The 21353-nt window shown below is 36.6% G+C and overlaps 1 protein-coding gene across 1 annotated transcript in view; it reads right to left on the bottom strand.

Annotated features, from left to right (window-relative positions):
• Window positions 1-6089: 6089 nt before the first annotated feature.
• Window positions 6090-21353, bottom strand: part of SLC30A4 (solute carrier family 30 member 4) — a 34128-nt gene continuing 18864 nt past the window's right edge. The window contains exons 4-8 of the mRNA XM_081290719.1: window positions 18310-18463; window positions 16999-17197; window positions 15630-15735; window positions 6927-7061; window positions 6090-6277 (exon numbers count right to left, since the gene is read on the bottom strand). Coding sequence (XP_081146845.1) covers window positions 6123-6277; window positions 6927-7061; window positions 15630-15735; window positions 16999-17197; window positions 18310-18463 — 749 coding nt within the window. The 3' untranslated portion in view covers window positions 6090-6122. The remainder of the gene's footprint in view (window positions 6278-6926; window positions 7062-15629; window positions 15736-16998; window positions 17198-18309; window positions 18464-21353) is intronic.

The following is a 21353-nucleotide window of genomic DNA, read 5'->3' as shown; positions in this document are numbered from 1 at the left end:
CCCATTATCCCTGTCATCAATTAAGCTGTTAGCAGGTTTCTTCCGGAAAGGGAATACAGGAAAGATGGAAGAACAGGCTGGGGTCAGATCTGCAAATCCTAGAAAAGTTTGGAGAGCAGAGGTGGTCTGCCTTTCTCTAGGGCTACCCTTGCTTTTAAGAGGTCTCTAAATACTTCCTACTTAAAAATACACACACACACACACACACACACACACACACACACAATCTTACCAAAAAACAACTCAATATATTTTGGAGGAAAAAAAAACAGTATGCAGAATCTGGCAAGTGAAACACGGATAACAAGAATTTAAAAATCAAACCAGAACTAATGCCTGCAAAATCTAGGACAGGAGACAGGAAAACTATTTGGTAACTAAAGTATCATTTTTGTGTTTATTGGGTAATACCCATGGGCAAAACTCTGCCGTTTATAATGTTCTGTAAAAGTCACGTGAATCTGCTTGTTAAGCCAGAATGTTGCTTGAAAATTATATCTTTGGTGATATTTCACTGAGGCTGGATTTTTAACCTCCTAATCTTAAAACACATGACTCATATAGAGATTATATTTAGTCATACATAAGGCTTCACACTTCCTATTTATGCTTAGTCTTATTTCACAGCTTATAGCATTTATAATGGAAACATAGTTAAAATGACTTCTATATCTGCTAGTATATTAAAGCTGAAAGTCTAGCATAAATAATAACTTCTAAAACTTTACCCCAAATTAGAATTTAACATCTGACACAGACCAAAAAATGACACATCAAAATTGAAATAGTGAAGTAGATAATCAAATAATTTGTAATATGTCAGTATTTATCAATGCAACTTATCTGCTATGATTTCTGCCCAAACCCAAAGGGAGATAAAAAATAAAAAAGGTCAAGGAAAGAAAAGACCCTCTGGTAACTCAACTGGCCTCATATTCACCAGTCACAGAAAATTCCAAGTGAGTTCCAGAAGAGTTTACTGCATCCATAAGTAGTGTTTTAGCCTTAAAATGTTACAAAACACACTACACAAGGGATAGCATACTTTCCCCTACAAAGTTCCAAATAGTAAATATTTTATATTGTCACAATTACTCAACTATGCCACAGTCACATGAAAGCTGCCATGGACTATATGTAATTGGACAAGTTTGCTGATTTCCAATGACACTTTATTACTTAGAGTTATTATTTATTTAAAGTTCACACAATTGTCACATATTACTCTACATTACAAAAGAGTTAAAAAATGTAAAAAGCATTTTTAGCTTTTGGGTCACACAAAACAAGCTGCATACAAGATTTGGCTTGTGAGGGAGTTTGCTCACCCCTGGACCACACTGTTACTCTGATCAGACTTCTTGAAGGCCCTCAACCACTCGGATTTTCACAGCGGCTTCCGCCCTTCCTTTCTGCCAATGTTTCTGGGATTGGAAGGGCATTACGAGTGACTAACAGCAAGCAAAAGATTCTTTTAAAATCTCTTTTTATCCTCTGGAAGACTTTTTTGGGGGGTTTATTTCTTAAATTTTCTTTTTTTTATTAGTTGCTCAAGACAATATAATGATCTTGACATAGCGTACATTTGATTCAAATGGGGTATGAATGCTTATTTTTCCATGTGTACAGATTGCAGGATCACATTGGTTATACAGCCACATTTATACCTACAGCCTTACTAGTGTCTGTTGTATTCTGCTGCCCTTCCTATCCCTCCTCCCCTCCCCTCCCACCACCTCTCTCAGTTGGTTATTTCTTAAAAATTTAAGAGGGCAATGCACTCTGAGATTATAAAATTAGATAAAATGTATTTTCCAATGTTTTTTCTTTTAAGAATATGTTTTAAGGCCCACAAACATTAATTAACGAAAAGAACAAAAATTTAAGGGACTGGATATTTTCAGTTTTTAATAAACCACATGGCAAAACAACACTTTATTTAATAAATGTATAAGAAATTCCAATTTGAAAATTCCAAATACAGTACATATACATATACATATACTTTGATCTTAATTACATGAATAAACCCCAGCTTCAAAATCTTTCTAAAATCAATCATATGCAAAATACCTGGTTTCTGAAGGGGCGTATGGAAAAGTATATACAATTTCTTAAAACGTGATATGGCTTAGTAAATAACATTGATTTGAGAAGCATAAACTTTCCAAATGTATAGTATCTTTCAGGTGGAAAGCTGATATACTGGCAAATTTCAATTTTGTGTTGTATTTCAAAATATTCTGAATTGCACTATTTAAATGGACACTGTCTTAGATTTACCTGGGAAAGTCTCCGTAAATGTTTTGCAGCCTTAACAAAAGTTAGAAAATGTTTGTTGGTCCTGACAATGTGACTGGAAGAGCAGCTAAAACCCTTTGTAGGCAGATGAGAACTCAAACCGGCTGGTCTAAGTGCACTCACACAATTAAACACTGAAAAACTCCCACCCAATTTCTTCAAATTTGCATGTTCCCACTAACAACAAAAAACAATATACCTGATTGGCAATCTGTAAATCAATTTGAAGCCCTGGCTTGATAGGATTCACATGATAGATCTGGAACTAGGGTCTGGAAACAATATTTTGGCTATAGTGATATTAAGCTTCCTTAGTTATCCTGAGCGTCCCCTTCATACAAGCATATAGTGAGCTGTTACTGTTCGTTTATGACTATGCTTGGTTCAAAAACAAACTGAACCAAATGAACCAATCTTATACCTAGGGACACATCCTGTAACTTTAAATTTACTATATATAAGACAATCAAGGGCAAATTGCCTAAAACTTTATTTCAAAGGGATTCAATTCTGTAAGAACATCTCATGCAAAAAAGAAAACAAGTTTAGCTGAACTGTGCTTGTTTCAGAATCAAATTATTATCTCTATTTTGAGAGTGGGTGGTTGAGAAACACAACCCAGAGTCTTGTTGGCAATTATCTTCACAGCTGGTTGTATGGTGTAGTCTGTCCATAACACTTGCTCTATGAATCAGTAAAAATCAGCTTCTAAAAAAAAAAAAAAAAAAAAAGATTCCTTCCCACCTAGAAACACATGTCTAAGTAGTGCCTTGTCTCTAAAAAATGTTTTTCATCACACTATAATGAGAGAGAAGCTCAAGTACTGGATCTTGACCACGTCTGAGAAGATTTTACGAAAGATAAATACACCTGGGTTCAAGAGAGAGAACACTGAGACTCATAAGAGCAAGAAACTTAGTTGTAGAGAATGGAAATAAAGCACCCAAAGTTGAAAACAAACAGTAAAATAAGAAATCCAGTGATTTGGCAAACAATACTGACAGGAGCTATAGTTGTGAAAAATCTGTGCTCATATTACATAAGGTATAGCTAATGGAAATGTATGTAGAAATTACATCAGCTTCTAGTTCTGCATATCAAAGTCCTCTAAAATATGACTTCTTCAACTGCACTCCCATTATATTTCTTAAAACAGCAAGATCATTAGAGAAGCAAAAGGTCTTTTCCTAAAACAAATCAAAGGGCTGCATCTGGCTAGAGTTGTGAAACACAGGTTAACATACACAACATACACAAGTAACTCAGATTATTTGCAAATATTAATTAGAACATGTTAACTGTGAAGAACTGCCAAGTTGTTACATTGTGATCTGTTATGCCTTGTAATCCGTTTTTCAAATACAAAATTACTAATGCTATGTGTCTGTTCAACTCAGCCCATGTTTCACAGGGCAACAGAGAGCTCTTTGAGAGTTTAGCTGAGAAGAATAACCACCAGTGTGGTTGTAGTTCAACAGGTGAAGGAGAGACCAAACCAAAGCTCTTTGTTAGAAGCTGTGCAGTCCTTGGTCGCAACAGCTAAGTTAATGTCCTCTACTGTGGATTTTGTCAACTTACAAAAAGTGAAATCTATCAATTCTCAAATCTTGCAGACTAAGTAAAGTACAATACAAAGTCTGTACAAAGACAAAGCACAGGAAACCAATAAAGTCTTTACAAAGACAAAGCACAGGAAACTTCATGTGTACCTTACTTTAAGCAAAACACAGTAATTAAAATTTACAAAAGTCTGCATTTTACAAAAGGGTCCTTTTCAATACTCAAATGGATTTTTAGACTGTTTTATCAAATAATGTTTTAGGGAACAGACTGATATGAAAAGCCATATAAGATAAAGGAAAATTTACAAAAAAACAAGCTCTGCAGATATGGGAAAATTATTAGTATATAATGTGTATTGTTTCTTTTCTCTTCTACATACCTAAATCCCATAAATGCCCAGGTGTCCACTGAAATGGCTCTCATTTATTGTTACTTCCAAATGTGAGAGTATTTTGACTTAAAGTTTATATTCTTCTAAAATTTTTGAAGCTCAAATAAGTTTTCTAATGGATTGCAATAACAGTTCAATTCAACAAGACCTACTGAATTTTATTAGGTATCACCAACCCTTTTATGATACCATAAATTCCCAATAATCTTTAAGGTAAATATAGGTTGTCTTATTTTAGGTTTAATGAAAATGAACTCTATTTCCTGTTCTTCATTTATAGTATAAGTCATCTGTACACCTATTTAAAGTTTTACTTCACAACTTGCCTAGTACATTGTTACTTTACTTTGATTTTCTGGGGAGCCAAGAAGTATAACTATTTTGGTTATAAGATAACCAAGTATAAGTATTATACTTATACTTGGTTATAGTATAAGAAAGTGTCCCCCTTGAAAAAGGACTTCAAATGTAAGTAAAGATAATCTCAAAACCAATGGCTACAAAATGAAACATGAATATTCACAGCTGCCACTTTAATACATCTGTTGCCAATTACATTGTCTTCAGTTTGGAAATGTTTATGCTGTCTCTTTACAACACAGATTCAGCGCCCATCCCTATCCCAGTGTTTTAATAAACACAGACACACATAAGGTCAAAAACCTTTTACTTTTTGTTTTCTTAAAGTAGTATTTCCTCCTGAACCTCTGAACCTTTCTGGTATGATATTAGAAAACTTCAAAATTATATCTTGGAATTTCTGGATTCCATTGAGAATCTCTAACCTCTGTCATAAAGCAGACATTCTCTCTGGAGTAGTAGTTAATCTACATAGAGGGCATCACAAACTGAACTTCAGCCCTCTACAGTTACCCTGAAAGGACAATACAGATAACATGGAATGAGGGCAGAAACCAAGCTACCAAGCAAACTGTATAAAATGTTGACAGTCCTTAAACAGGCAGAGAATCATTACTTAGATTTTGCAGTCTTTTGCTGTCCTTATATCAATTCTAAAACCAAAAAGTGATTTTGGGAAGATGTAAATCTGAAACTCCACACCCCATTCTTGCTTTTTTTGTTTTAAATAATCATATGGTAATCTGAGTTTAAGACTAATTTCTGCCATTCAGAATTCTACTGAAAATATTTCCTAAGTAATTTAATGACAGTGTGATCACAATATGTAAAGATTTGGTTCTGATAAGATTACAAATAATCAAAAATGTTAACTTTGAGATTCAAAGCCTGGTAATATCTGGAAAAGTTGTTTATAAAGTATAACAATAACATTAAGACTTATTTGTGAAATAAAATGTTTCTGAAACACTTAGGAATACATGCTTATTCCATTCTGGACAATTAGTAGTACTTTCTGAAATCTGTTGAGAAATAATTTCTGTATAAAGAGAGCAGCAATTCCAGAAGCTGGATGTCAAGATTACATAATAAAAAAACAAAACAAACAAAACAACAACTTAGTTTGCTAGCACTGGCTTGATATAAAGTGGCCTTTAAAAAGTATTTTTAAATGCAAATACTGATTCTGATGCTTCCTTTAAGATGTGTACTTTGTCAAATTAATAAAGTATGGTCTTGGATTGTCTTCTATGAGGTATCTGTAGAATTACATCTCATTCTGTAAACAGTATATGGGAAACATCTTCATCCTAAAATCATGGTGAAGTCTCATTTTACCATTAAACAGAGACTCCCATTGTCAGGCTGGAGTGATTGTTTTGAGAGACTGGTGGTTGATATGGACACAGCTGTCAGGGATTCCATTTTCTCATTTAGGTTTGCATTTATTGCTCTCAAGTCTGTGACTGCAGGATAAATAAGGCAGTAAACCCCAAAACACAAAAAATCAGGGACTGGAATTCTGACAATCTGCACAAGTTCTGTTTACTTCTTGTCTGTAACTCTGAAGCTGAATAGTACATTTATACATGCCAAATGTGTTCAATAATAAATGCTTTGCTTTGGATTGTACTTCCTCCCATTTAGATGAACTTCCAGGAACTGCAATGTCAAGAAAATATTATTACTATTCATTGTACATAGTTACACATTAATGAATAAGATATGGGGAAAAACAACATTAACAAATTTTTACTGGTTTTAGTGTTACCACTCTAAACTATTCTGTTAAAGAAGTAAGTCAGTTTGCATATCCTGAATGGCTTCTTATTATTCCAATCTCTTCAGTCCATTCTCAAGTAGAGAAAGAATATCAGATATCAGTTATAAGCTTGACATTAAAAGATACTTAAAAAAATAAACCACATGCATGTATTATTTTGATACAAAATTAAAAGCATAAACTGTGAAAAGACACATAAAAAACACAAGAACCTAGCTTTTCTAGAAAAAAGAAAAAAGCATGGTAAATATACTTAACACCTATGATCTGAAGGTAAAGACCAATATATAATGTCTTATCTTAAAGGAAAAAAATTTATAAGAGGAATCAGAACTGGGGGAAAAAAAAGAGAGAAAAATTCTTTTTCCGCCATCAATATTGACCTGCAACTTAACCATTTGAAGAGACTCACTCCTCCCTTCAATCTTTTCATCAGAAAAGTCTTCTTAATTATAAGCTCAGATGTTTAATTCCAAAGATAGAAGTCCATTAACCCCAGGCAGACCCACATTTACATTAGCAACATACTTAGCTGCATGTGAACGATGGCAGTGGATTTTCCTGAAGTCAGAGACCAGATATTCAAATCTTCCACAGAATATACATCTTCTATTTTCATCAAGGCTTCTTTGATATAATCTACATTCAAATGGCTTGGTACCCCTATAAATTCAGAATATATAATTTAATAATAAAATTTACTTTGGAAAGAAAAAAACAACTTTTACATTATATTAAAAAATGGCTTGCCAAATCAATTTAAACAAATATCTTTTAAAGTATTAAAATGTATTTTAATATGTTAATGCTTTAAGATAAATTATATATACATTTTACAAAAGATAAAGGAAATACACAAGAGGTTAACACTACTTTAAAAATGCTCATTCCCGGGATTCCGGGCAAGATGGCGGCTTGAATGCAGCGGGCAGCGGTGGAAAGCTTAGATCAGCCTTTCCACAGCTCCTGTAGCAGCATCTGCCCAAATTTCAGCTGAAGACTGAGGGTCCCCAGGGACTGGAAGAAATCACAGTGCCGGCTTGGAAAGAAGAAGAGGAGCCACAGCCGCCGCCGCCGGCCGTGCCGCCGTGCTCCCCTGAGCGCCGCCGATCCCTCCCCGCCGCCCGGTAACAGGCCGCCCCGCGCCTCCGGAGCCGGAGGGAGCGGAACGGCCCCGCACCCCAACCGCCGCCGCCGGCACCTCGGACCGGGCCGCGCCAAAGCCGCGCGAGGAGGAGGGCGCGTCGCCGGCGTGGGACCTGGACCTGCCGGGACGCGGCGCTGAGTCCGCGGCGCCCGCGCGGAGGAGTCCGCAGCGCCCGCGCCGAGTGGCCCCCGCCGCTCGAGCGGCCCCGAGGTCCCTGGGCGGCTGAGTGTGGTTTCGCTGCCGCCGCCAGGCCCGCACCGCCGGAGCCCCACGGAGCCGCTGCCTGGGACGGAGCCCAGGCCTGTGATTGAAAACATCAAGTCATGAGCCAAGGTGGAGGGAATCCATCACGACTTCAGCGGGAGCAGTAAGGCTGCAGCCCCAGGTGCACGGCTCTATCGGCCCCATCTCCTTCTCCTCTCCGCCTTGCTTCTCCCCAGCTGTCTCTCCTCCCAAGCTCAGTCTCTAAATCTAGATTTCAATTTCTTTCCCCCACCCCGCCCGCTCTCCCGCGTGTCCGGTACCCGGGCCCCGAGGCGCCGCCTCCCCTCCCCCAACCCGCACCCCCTCTCCGGGGTCCCGAAGGCCGCTGCTGCCGCCGCTGCTGCCACCGCCTCCCACAGAGCACCATAGAGCAGACTCTTCACCACGCGAATGAGCTGCCGAATTAAATGAAACAGCTGATAAGATGAGAGACAATTTAAAATCCAAGTGAACCGAGAACACGCACTGAGCCCTGATCCGCTGAATTCAAACTCCCGGTCACCTGCTTCCCGCAGACAAACAGCGATGACTCGGCATTAATCCATCCGGCTGAAACAACTGGTCAGCCCTTCTCATCATACGAAGGTAAATGCCTACCGAGTCTTCATAAGTAGTGGCCACAGGTTTGAAACGGGGCTTGAGAGAGAAGGACCCACCCGTTGCATTGGTAGCCCAGCAAAGGGAAACAACGTCATCAGACTGCTGTGGAGGAGATAACTTCGTTGAAACCAATAGCTACAGGTGTGTGATCCCACAGCCTTCCCTCTCCACACATCGGGAAAACCTTAAGGGCCACTCCCAGCTCTCCCGTTAGGGCCCCTCCCAGCTCTCCCACGAGTGCTACAGCCAGCCCGAGGGAATCAGAGGTGGTGCGGGTCCCGCGGCGCGGATCTACCGCTCCCACCAGGGCTGACTGCTGAGGTCTCTTGCACCAGCTACGGGGAAGTGGATACCGGAGGGCAAGTAAAATCCGCTGAGGATTCTCAGCCCCAAGCTCTACAAACTTAGGGTCTGAGGGAATGGCAAACTGGAAGAGTGTGCCCAGTCGTTCATGAAAACAGGGCTCCCGGGAGCAGCAGACCTGGCTTGTAGCCAGTATTGTGGTGAGAGGGGCCTGGCTAGAGAAAAAGTGGGAAGTGACTAGACACAAGAGGAGGCCCTAGACACTCAGGATTGGAAACTCGCCCAGTCTGGGAGGAGCTGCTGCACAGTGATTGGTTCCCGCGTATTGACAGGAGAAACTTGGCCTGGTGGACAAAGTGCCACCTAATGGAAGAGAAGTTAATCAAACTCTAAGATGGCATTTATTAGGTTTTTTTTTTTTTTCCTTTTTCTTTTCTCTCTTTTTTTTTTTTTTTTTTGATTTGGGTTTTTCTTTCAGTTGCATTTTTTTCTTTCCTGTTGTTTAATTAATTTTTTTTTACAAAATATTTTTTTTAAAATTTTTTTCTACTAATTTTAATTTAAATTTCTTTTAATTATTATTAGTATTTTTTAAATTATTATTATTTTTTTTAATTTTTTTTTCTTTTTTAGTTCCTATTTTTTCTTCTTTAGTCTTTTCATTTCTCTTATCCCCCCTTTCCTTGAATTCTACCTGCCTACTCTCATTCTCTTTAGTGACTTCACCCCTTCCCTTCAAATACCTTTCCTCCCAAACATCAAATTAATTTATAGGAGTAAACAGTAACCCAGCAGTCAAACAGAACAAGAAGTAACATGAGCAGCTTCAAAAAACAAGGAAGAAAAGGACTACAAACAATGCAGGACAGCCTAAATATTCAGGAGGACCTAGAGTCATCAGAAAAATGGTCATATAAAGAACTCAAGGAACACCTTAGACAGATGGAATGGAACCTTAAGGAGGATACAAGACAGCAAATTCAAGCAGCGAAAGAACACATTGAGAATGAATTACATAAACAGATAAAAGAAGAAGTTAAGCATCTCTATCAGGAGATAGAGATTATAAAAAATAATCAAACAATAATTCTAGAAATGAAGGAAACGATAAACCAAATTAAAAACTCAATTGAGAGTATCACTAACAGAGTGGAGCAAGTAGAAACCAGAACGTCAGATAATGAAGACAAAATATACCATCTTGAAAAGAGTCTAGCCAACTCAGAAAGGCTGGTAAAAAATCACGAGACAAACATCCAAGAGTTATGGGATAACATGAAGAAACCAAACTTACGAGTCATCGGGATAGAAGAAGGTACAGAGATTCAAACCAAGGGAATGAGTAACCTGCTGGATGAAATAATTACAGAAAACTTTCCAGAAATAAAAAAGGAAACAGATATACAAATTGAAGATGCATACAGGACACCAAGCACACAAAATCACAGTAGACCAACGCCAAGACACATTGTTATGAAGATATCCAATATACAGAACAAAGAGAAAATATTAAAAGCTACAAGAGAAAGGAGACAGATTACATTTAGGGGTAAACCAATACGGTTAACAACGGATTTTTCATCACAGACACTGAAAGCAAGAAGGTCATGGAACAATGTATTTCAAACACTGAAAGACAATGGATGCCAACCAAGAATCCTGTATCCAGCAAAATTAAGCTTCAGGTATGACAACGAAATAAAAATCTTTCATGATAAACAAAAGTTAAAAGAATTTGCAGCCAGAAAACCAGCACTGCAAAGCATTTTGAGCAAAACACTACACGAAGAAGAAATGAAAAACAATAACCAAAACCATTAGTGGGAAGTGCCTCAGTAAAGACAGAGGGCGAGGGGAAAGACAATCATGGTGAAACAAACTAAAATTTAAAAAAAAAAAAAAAAAGGATAAACAATCAATCATGGATGGAAGTTCAAACCATATATCAATAGTAACTCTGAATGTTAATGGCTTAAACTCTCCAATAAAGCGACATAGGCTGGTATCATGGATTAAAAAAACAAATCCAACAATATGCTGCCTCCAGGAGACACATCTGATTGGAAAAGACATACACAGGCTAAAGGTGAAAGGATGGGAAAAAATATACCACGCACACGGTCCTCGCAAGCAAGCAGGGGTGGCCATCCTCATATCAAATAAAATCGACTTCAAGACTAAGTTAATCAAAAGGGATAAAGAAGGTCATTATATACTGTTAAAAGGAACCATTCACCAACAAAACATAACAATTATCAATATTTACGCACCAAATAATGGTGCTGCGACATTCATAAAACAAATTCTTCTCAAATTCAAGAATCAAATAGACCACAACACAATAATTATGGGAGACTTCAACACACCTCTCTCACCATTGGACAGATCCTCCAAACAAAAGTTGAATAAAGAAACTATAGATCTCAATAACACAATCAATAACCTAGACTTAACTGACTTATATAGAATATATCAACCATCATCAAATGGCTATACTTTTTTCTCAGCAGCACATGGATCCTTCTCAAAAATAGACCATATATTATGCCATAGGGCAACCCTCAGTAAATATAAAGGGGTGGAGATAATACCATGCATTTTATCTGATCATAATGGAATGAAACTGGAAATCAATGATAAAAGAAGGAAGGAAAAATCCTACATCACATGGAAAATGAACAATATATTACTGAATGATCAATGGGTTACAGAAGACATAAAGGAGGAAATAAAAAAATTCTTAGAGATAAACGAAAATACAGACACAACATATCGGAATCTATGGGACACAATGAAAGCAGTTTTAAGAGGAAAATTCATCGCCTGGTGGTCATTCCTCAAAAAAAGAAGAAACCAACAAATAAATGAGCTCACACTCCAACACAAAGCCCTAGAAAAGGAAGAGCAAAACAACAGCAAATGTAGCAGAAGGCAAGAAATAATTAAAATCAGAGCAGAAATCAATGAAATTGAAACAAAAGAAACTATTGAAAAAATTAACAAAACTAAAAGTTGGTTCTTCGAAAAAATAAATAAGATCGACAGACCTTTAGTCATGCTAACGAAGAGAAGAAGAGAGAGAACTCAAATTACTAACATACGGGATGAAAAAGGCAATATCACAACAGATGCTACAGAAATACAGAAGACAATTACAAATTATTTTGAAAACCTATATTCCAATAAAATAGAGGATAGTGAAGACATCGATAAATTTCTTAAGTCATATGATTTGCCCAGACTGAGTCAGGAGGATACACACAATCTGAACAGACCAATATCAGTGGATGAAATTGAAGAAACCATCAAAAGACTACCAACCAAGAAAAGTCCAGGACCGGATGGGTATACAGCGGAGTTTTACAAAACCTTCAAAGAAGAATTAAAACCAATACTTTTCAAGTTATTTCAGGAAATAGAAAAAGAGGGAGCTCTTCCAAATTCATTCTATGAGGCCAACATCACCCTGATTCCGAAACCAGACAAAGACACCTCAAAGAAAGAAAACTACAGACCAATATCTCTAATGAACCTAGATGCAAAAATCCTCAATAAAATTCTGGCGAATCGAATACAAAAACACATCAAAAAAATAGTGCACCATGATCAAGTAGGATTCATCCCTGGGATGCAAGGATGGTTCAACATACGGAAATCAATAAATGTTATTCACCACATCAATAGACTTAAAGAACCATATGATCATCTCAATAGATGCAGAGAAAGCATTCGACAAAGTACAGCATCCCTTTATGTTCAAAACATTAGAAAAACTAGGGATAACAGGAACTTACCTTAACATTGTAAAAGCTATCTATGCTAAGCCTCAGGCTAGCATTATTCTGAATGGACAAAAGTTGAAGGCATTCCCTCTAAAATCCGGAACAAGACAGGGATGCCGTTTATCTCCACTTCTATTCAATATAGTTCTCGAAACACTGGCCAGAGCAATTAGACAGACAAAAGAAATTAAAGGCATAAAAATTGGAAAAGAAGAACTTAAATTATCACTATTTGCAGATGACATGATTCTATACCTAGAAGACCCAAAAGGGTCTACAAAGAAACTACTAGAACTAATAAATGAATTCAGCAAAGTGGCAGGATATAAAATCAACACGCATAAATCAAAGGCATTTCTGTATATCAGCGACAAAACTTCTGAAATGGAAATGAGGAGAAACACTCCATTCACAATATCCTCAAAAAAAAAATAAAATACTTGGGAATCAACCTAACAAAAGAGGTGAAAGATTTATACAATGAAAACTACAGAACCCTAAAGAGAGAAGTAGAAGAAGATCTTAGAAGATGGAAAAGTATACCCTGTTCATGGATAGGCAGAACTAACATCATCAAAATGGCGATATTACCAAAAGTTCTCTATAGATTTAATGCAATGCCAATCAAAATCCCAACGGCATTTCTTGTAGAAATAGATAAAGCAATCATGAAATTCATATGGAAAAATAAAAGACCCAGAATAGCAAAAGCAATTCTAAGCAGAAAGTGTGAATCAGGCGGTATAGCAATACCAGATTTCAAACTATATTACAGAGCAATAGTGACAAAAACAGCATGGTACTGGTACCAAAACAGGCAGGTGGACCAATGGTATAAAATAGAGGACACAGAGACTAATCCACAAAGCTACAACTATCTTATATTTGATAAAGGGGCTATAAGCATGCAATGGAGGAAGGATAGCATCTTCAACAAATGGTGTTGGGAAAACTGGAAATCCATATGCAACAAAATGAAACTGAATCCCTTTCTCTCGCCATGCACAAAAGTTAACTCAAAATGGATCAAGGAGCTAGATATCAAATCAGAAACTCTGCGTCTGATAGAAGAAAAAGTTGGCTCCGATCTACAGATTGTGGGGTCGGGCTCCAAATTCCTTAATAGGACACCCATAGCACAAGAGTTAACAACTAGAATCAACAAATGGGACTTAATTAAACTTAAAAGTTTTTTCTCAGCAAAAGAAACAATAAGAGAGGTAAATAGGGAGCCTACATCCTGGGAACAAATTTTTACTCCTCACACCTCAGATAGAGCCCTAATATCCAGAGTATACAAAGAACTCAAAAAATTAGACAATAAGATAACAAATAACCCAATCAACAAATGGGCCAAGGACCTGAACAGACACTTCTCAGAGCAGGATATACAATCAATCAACAAGTACATGAAAAAATGCCTTCCATCTCTAGCAGTCAGAGAAATGCAAATCAAAACCACACTAAGATACCATCTCACCCCAGTAAGATTGGCAGCCACTATGAAGTCAAACAACAACAAGTGCTGGCGAGGATGTGGAGAAAAGGGTACACTTGTACATTGCTGGTGGGACTGCAAATTGGTGCGGCCAATTTGGAAAGCAGTTTGGAGATTCCTGGGAAAGCTGGGAATGGAACCACCATTTGACCCAGCTATTGCCCTTCTCGGACTATTCCCTGAAGACCTTAAAAAAGCATGCTACAGGGATACTGCCATATCGATGTTCATAGCAGCACAATTCACAATAGCTAGACTGTGGAACCAACCCAGATGCCCTTCAATAGATGAATGGATAAAAAAAATGTGGCATCTATACACAATGGAGTACTATGCAGCAATAAAAAATGACAAAATCATAGAATTTTCAGGGAAATGGATGGCACTAGAGCAGATTATGCTTAGTGAAGCTAGCCAATCCCTAAAAAACAAATACCAAATGTCTTCTTTGATATAATGAGAGCAACTATGAACAGAGTAGGGAGGAAGAGCAGGAAGAAAAGAATAACTTTAAACAGAGACATGAGGTGGGAGGGGAAGGGAGAGAAAAGGGAAATTGCATGGAAATGGAGGGAGACCCTCATTGCTATACAAAATTACATATAAGAGGTTGTGAGGGGAATGGGAAAATAAACAAGGAGAGAAATGAACTACAGTAGATGGGGTAGAGAGAGAAGTTGGGAGGGGAGGGGAGGGGGATAGTAGGGGATAGGAAAGGTAGCAGAATACAACAATTACTAATAGGGCATTATGTAAAATTGTGGATGTGTAACCGACGTGATTCTGCAATCTGCATTGGGGGTAAAATTGGGGGTTCATAACCCACTTCAATCTAATATATGAAATATGATATGTCAAGAGCTTTGTAATGTTGTGAACAACCAATAAAAAATAAAAAAAAAATAAAATAAAAATGCTCATTCCCACTAAAAAAGAATGCCAATCAAACCAGAATACTTAGTTTAATAGATAAGCTAGGATAGACAAAGAAAGGGAGGCTGAATATTTGATAATGATAAGCTTACTGATGAGAACTTTTAGTTTCATGATTATACATTCTCAGTAAGGCAAGAATATTATAAACCCAACAAAGTCAGTCATGAGTTAAATGGAAATTAAGGAATTAACTAAATTACTATCCATAATCACATCAAGAATCGAAAGTCAGGGCTGGGTTGTGGCTCAGTGGTCAAGCGCTTGCCTAGCATGTGTGAGGCACTAGGTTCGATTCTCAGCACTGTATTAAAAAAAAAAAAAAAAAAAAGGTCCCTTGACAACTAAAAATATTAAAAAAAAAGAATCAAAAGTTACATTCTTGTCCTAATCCAGTTTATTAGCAGCATAACCTTAACTATGTTAAGTTATTCCTCTAAATCTCAATTTTCTTGATTGCAAATGGGGATAACTTACTCCACTGTATGCCTTACCAACTTTGCTTGGATATTATAAGGGTAAAATGGGAAACAGATGGGAGAATGCATTGATCCTTATATGCTATACACAAAAGCTGATGTATGTAGTCTAATAAGTATCAGTAACGTGCAAAAGTCATACCTCTAACCCAGAGTGTCCCTCTGATTCCCAATCTCTGTTAGGGAAGGAATAAACCCACAGTGAAGATTTTAGTAAGATCTTACCTTCCAGTATTATAACTACTGTATCCCAGATGATGCGAAATGTTGTGAAAGCCACAAGTAATGAAAACACATATGTACAGATGGGATCAGCAATCTTGTATTCTGGCTAAAAGGTAAAAGATCAAAGTTATAAGATTAAATATGGACAGACATAAAATACTGTAAAGAAAAGCAAGGTGTATGTCCTGTTCTTTGGCTTTCTTTAACAGGATTAAAGAATACCATTTTGTTTGTAACTGGGGCTTGAACCCAGGGCACTCTATCAATCCTTTATATTTTTTATTTTGAGACGGGTTTTGCTCAGTTGCCAAGGTTGGCCTCAAATTTGCAATCCTTCTACCTTGGCCTCCAAAATTACTAGAATTACATGGGTGTACCAAAGCTTGGGTAGAGAATACATTAAAACTTAGATATTGTAAAACTATTTCCAGAAGTTTAATCACTTGTTCTATTATTCTTCTCTGTGCCCTCTCTAAATCTTCTATCCAGAATCATAAAATATTGAACCTGGTGAGGTGGTACCATTGTGTTTACTACTAATAAAAATAAATGTATTACATCATGCTAAGTGAAATACGCCAGACTCAGAAAGTCAAGGATTGAATGTTTTCTCTCATATGTGGAAACAAGAGGGAGGGGAAAAAAAGGAATAAAAAGGGATCTCATGATAATAGAATAGAGCAAAGGGAGCAACAGGAAGGGGACTGAGAAGAGATGGGGATAGACATGGGAAAGTACTGGGGGAAAAAATCAACTAAATTATGCTATGTCTATGTATAAACATACCACAATGATCCCACTTTTATATACAATTATAATGCACTAATTATATATGGGAGACAAGTAGAGTAAAGGCAAGAAGATCAAAGGGAGAGAAGGTAAGCAGAATTACTGAGGAATGAGATTGATCAAATTGTTATATACATATATGAATATAGCAAAATGAATCCCACTACTGTGTATAATTATAATGCATCAATTAAAAACAGGAAACTAAGTAGGGCGCTGTGGTGTACTCCTGTAATCCCAGTAGCTCAGGAGGCTGAGATAGGAGGATCATGAGTTCAAAGCCAGCCCTAGCAAAAGCAAAGTGCTAAGCAACTCAGTGAGACCCTGTCTCTTAAAAAAAAAAAAAAATACAAAATAGGGCTGTGGATGTGGCTCAGTGGTCCAGTGCCCCCAAGTTCAATCCCCAGTTCCCCCCCTCCCAAAAAGGAACTATACTTATTGATAGCCCATTAAACTTACACCAATTCAAAATGAATAGAACTGGCACTGGTGTCCAGCACACTGATTAAAAAAAATCATCTTTAGTTTTAATGCTGAAATTAAATACAATTCAAAATAGGAAAATCAGAAATCATATTACCTTGAATCGTATGATGTATGCAGCTATTAGCACACCAACACTCTGTACCAAATCTCCCAAGGCATGCACAAATGCAGCTCTTACTGCCAGGCTATCCTGCCCATGGCTATGTCCACCAGAACCTGTGGTAGGAGAATTTGAAGGCAGGGAGTGGGAATGGGAGTGATGGTGACCAGACTGGTTCAACAGAAACCCCATTCTGTTAAAAATAAAAGAAAATATTATTATTTTCCCAACAATTATTGATAAAAATATTTGTTACTGTCAGATACAAATGAGGCAACATGGAACTCATTCATTTAATAAATATTTGAGAACCTATTTTATATCAGGTAAATAAGTGCTTAAGTCAAAACAGTGAATCAGACATATCTATCCCCACACGGAGCTTATGTTCTAGTAGAGAAGGCAGAGAAGCAAGCAAACACATAATGTACAGCTGGTGATGTGAAATGCTTTGAAGAAATACAGACCATTGTAAGGGGATGGAAAAATGGGTGGGGGAAGTGGTCAGAGAAGGCCTTTTTCAAATTTCATTTAAGCAGAGACCTGAAGGAAGTTATAGAGTAAATGGTTGAAAAGTGCTCTAGGTGGAAGAATAGTAACATAAAAATGTGCTCCATATACTTGAAAAAAGATGGTCATCGTGACCAGAATAAAGTGAGCAAATGTGCTAGGAGATGAGTTGGAGAGCTATACACAGGGTAGGGTCTTTTGATTTTATTTTAAGTATGACTAGAAGCCACTACACAGCCTCTGGTAAACTATGATTAAAAGACCATCTTGTTTGACTGTTGTTGTAAATACTGTTTTACCAGATCACAGCAATGTTCATTTGTTTACACAATGAACATGATTGCTACTGTTTTGAAACCACAGGGCTGCAGCTTCTAAAGAGAAGCTGCATAGCTCTCAAAGTTTAAAATATTTACTGTCATGCCTTTACAGAGAAAATTTCCTGACCTCTGGTCTAAATGATTAAGTGTATAACTTATAACCTTGCAGCTTGTAAGGAAAAAAACTGGCAGTTAAAAAAAACCCCAAAACTAGTTTAACACCTAAGTATCCTAAAAGTTAAATAACAAAATACTTTGTCCTGCTTAAATTCCTGATTTTTAGCCAAACCCCAGTACACCTGAGCAAGCTAGAGGACTTTGTAATATTCAAAGTTTATTAAAATTAATAAGAAAAATTAATATGCTACATAATTTTAAATATGTGAAAATATCACTTCACCATATGAATGCACATCTAGTAGTCTCTAAGTTCATAGTATCTGAAAATATTAATGTGAAAAAATGCCAAGCTTACATTATATTAATTGCAACTCCAACAGCAGCAGTGATGAGCATTATATCTCCGTTTATTTCATAGTTCATATGGATAGTTCTTTGCACAGCTTCATATAAGAGGAATCCCATAAGTATATATATCAACAGCACACTAATCATAGCTGACAAAACCTCTAGAAGGAAAAATACATAAAACAAATATATACTCAGCATTTATTACACTTCAACTAATTAAATATTGTACATTTTTATATTTTCTTTTCTCTAGGAAGGTAAGAGCACTTTGTAATTTTTGTCACAAAATATTTATTTTTTAAAAAAATATTTACCATTTGAATGATCTGAATCCTCCACTAATTTACCACCTCTCCACTTCCTACTCTCTATTCATTATCTCTTCAGTGTCAAATTTTGTAGACAAATATTTATAGACTATACACAAGGTAAAAAAATAACAAAGTGGGAAAAATATTTGTAATTACAGACAAATTCCCTAACATTAAGAAAGTATACTTAAAAATGAGTAACTAAGTAAGCCAGAAGAAAAACCAGTAAGGAATACAAACAGTAATTCACAGCAAACAGAAATGTCAAAATTCTCAAAATCAGTCATAAAAAAAGAAATTAAAATTAAAAAAAAATCGATCCCTTTTCTCCCTTTCAACTGAATTGGCAAAAATTAAAAAGTTTGATAGTATCCAGAGTTAGCAAACCTATACTGGAGGAAACACTGTGTGGTTTTACCTTTTTTGAAGGTCAATTAGCAAAACTAATCAAAATTTAAAATGCATATATTCCTTGATTTGGCAATTCTACTTCTAAGAATCTACTAGTGTACCAGCATATTGTGTACACTTCCATCTGTAAAAAAATATCTACAGTTTTTTTCACTATAGCATTGTCTTATTATAAAAAAAAAACAGGACATGTTAAATGCCCACCAAAGAGAAATTTAATGAATAAATTTTGATACAGACACAGACAGTGGGGATACCAGAGAATCATTTATTCAAGAAAAAATAAAAATCAGGAAAATTGATAGTCATAAGACAGACAAGAAAGTATTACATATGGGAAATGGAACCTGAAGCTTAGGGGATTTACTTTTTATTCTTTTTGGTAGTGTTTGAAATGTTTTAAGGATTTACCATAAACACATGTTAACAGACTAAAGAAAAACAGAATTTTAAAATATGCAGTATTCAACGTACCTTGATTCAGGCTTTCTCCTCTAGAATGATATACACATGCCAACTGAGTTGCACATGTGCAAAATAAGGTATGCTCTGAGTCTATTCATTAAACATTGTACATAACAGCAAATGATTAGTAGGAGCCTTGTAACACAACACTATGTAGTTGTGAAAATAATAAGAAAGCAGGTTGGAGATGCAGCTCAATGGTATAGCACTTGCCTATTGTGCACAAGGCCCTTAGTCTCATCCCCAGCACAGCAAAGAAAGAAAAAAAAGAGTAAGAAATCTTATTCTGATGTCCAAGACACAGTGTTATATGTAAAATAGCAAAGTATACAAAGTATGTACAATATGTTACCATTTGTATAACACAGAAAATATGATCATCTGAAAATGCAATCTCTGTAAGGATTATAAAAAACACTGGTTTCCTTGGGCAAGGAGAACTGGCTGGGAGACTTGGATGACTTTATACTAAATATGCTTTTGTACCATTTGAATTTTCTGCCATGTGAATATGAAGTAAAAATAATTCCATCTTTTCAAAATAACAAAATATGGCAATGTGAAGTACATTTTAAAATAACTAATACTATATCAAATAAATGCTGATTGCAAAATAATAAAAGCAGGAAAATATTTTAACTTTTTTTGTGGGGGGGTACTTGGGATTGAACCCAGGGCTTTCTACTACTGAGCTACATCTCCAGTCCTTTTTATTTATTTTGAGACAGGGTCTTGCTAAGTTGCGAAGGCTGGTCTTGAACTTCTGATTCCCCTGCCTCAGCCTCTTAGGTGGTAGGGATTACAAGTGTGTACCACCACACTCGGCTAGGAAAATACTTTTTTTGGGGTGCTAGTATGAGGTATTGAACCCAGGGGTGCTTAACCACTGAGTCACATTTCCCAGCCCTTTTTATTTTGAGACAAGGTCTTGATGAGTTGCTTAGGGCCTTGCTAAATTGCTGAAGCTGGTTTTGAACTTGTGATCCTCCTGACTCAGCCTCCTGGGCTGCTGGGATTACAGGTTTGTGCCACCATATCTGGTTCCTAGTCCTTTTTCTTTTTTTATTTTGTGCCTGGCCAAGAAAATAATTTCTCCTACATTTTTATTGGTGCATTATAGTTGTACATATTGATAGAATTTGTTGTTACATATTCATACATGTACACAATATAACAATATAATTTGGCCAATGTCACTTCCCAGGACTTCCCCCTCTCCCTACCCAACTCCCATTCCTTGGTCCCTTTTCTCTACTGATTTCCCTTTGATTTTTAGGAGATCCACCCCACCTTTCTTTTCCTTTTTCCTCTCTAGCTTCCATATATGAAGAAAACATACAGCCCTTGACCTTCTGAGTTTGATTTATTTCACTTAACATGATTGTCTCTAATTTCTTCCATTTCAGGAAAATAATTTTAAAGAAAACTTTTCCTGTCAAGAAAACAGGACATTAATCCTATTAAGTGTTAAAAAGAAAACAATCTAAAAAACTGTTATCTTGGATGACTCATTGTTCAAAGGTTCCAGGTAGTTCAAGTATGTTGGACTTTGATATACTTTCATCCCAATTTATAAATTACAATGCTGTGAAATTATCTAGTGTTAAGAGACTTTTCCCCAAAGACAAATAATTAATTAGTAGCCAAAACTTCTTATAAAATCCTGTGTATCAACAGAACAGATGTTGCAATAAGACAAAATCTCATACAAATCCTATTCAAAATTGTAGTCTACCTATTCCCGACATACTGATATTCATACTTTGAATGGCATATAAGAGCTGTAGAAGACAGGAAAAAGTCAACTAAAATATAAAGCTAGTGCAGTGCATTCCTATAATCCTGGTTGCTTGGGAGGCTG

The sequence above is a fragment of the Spermophilus citellus genome, assembly GCF_964194105.1.
Source record: "Spermophilus citellus genome assembly, chromosome: 4".
NCBI lineage: Eukaryota > Metazoa > Chordata > Mammalia > Rodentia > Sciuridae > Spermophilus > Spermophilus citellus.
This window is presented reverse-complemented; position numbering and strand designations above follow the sequence as displayed.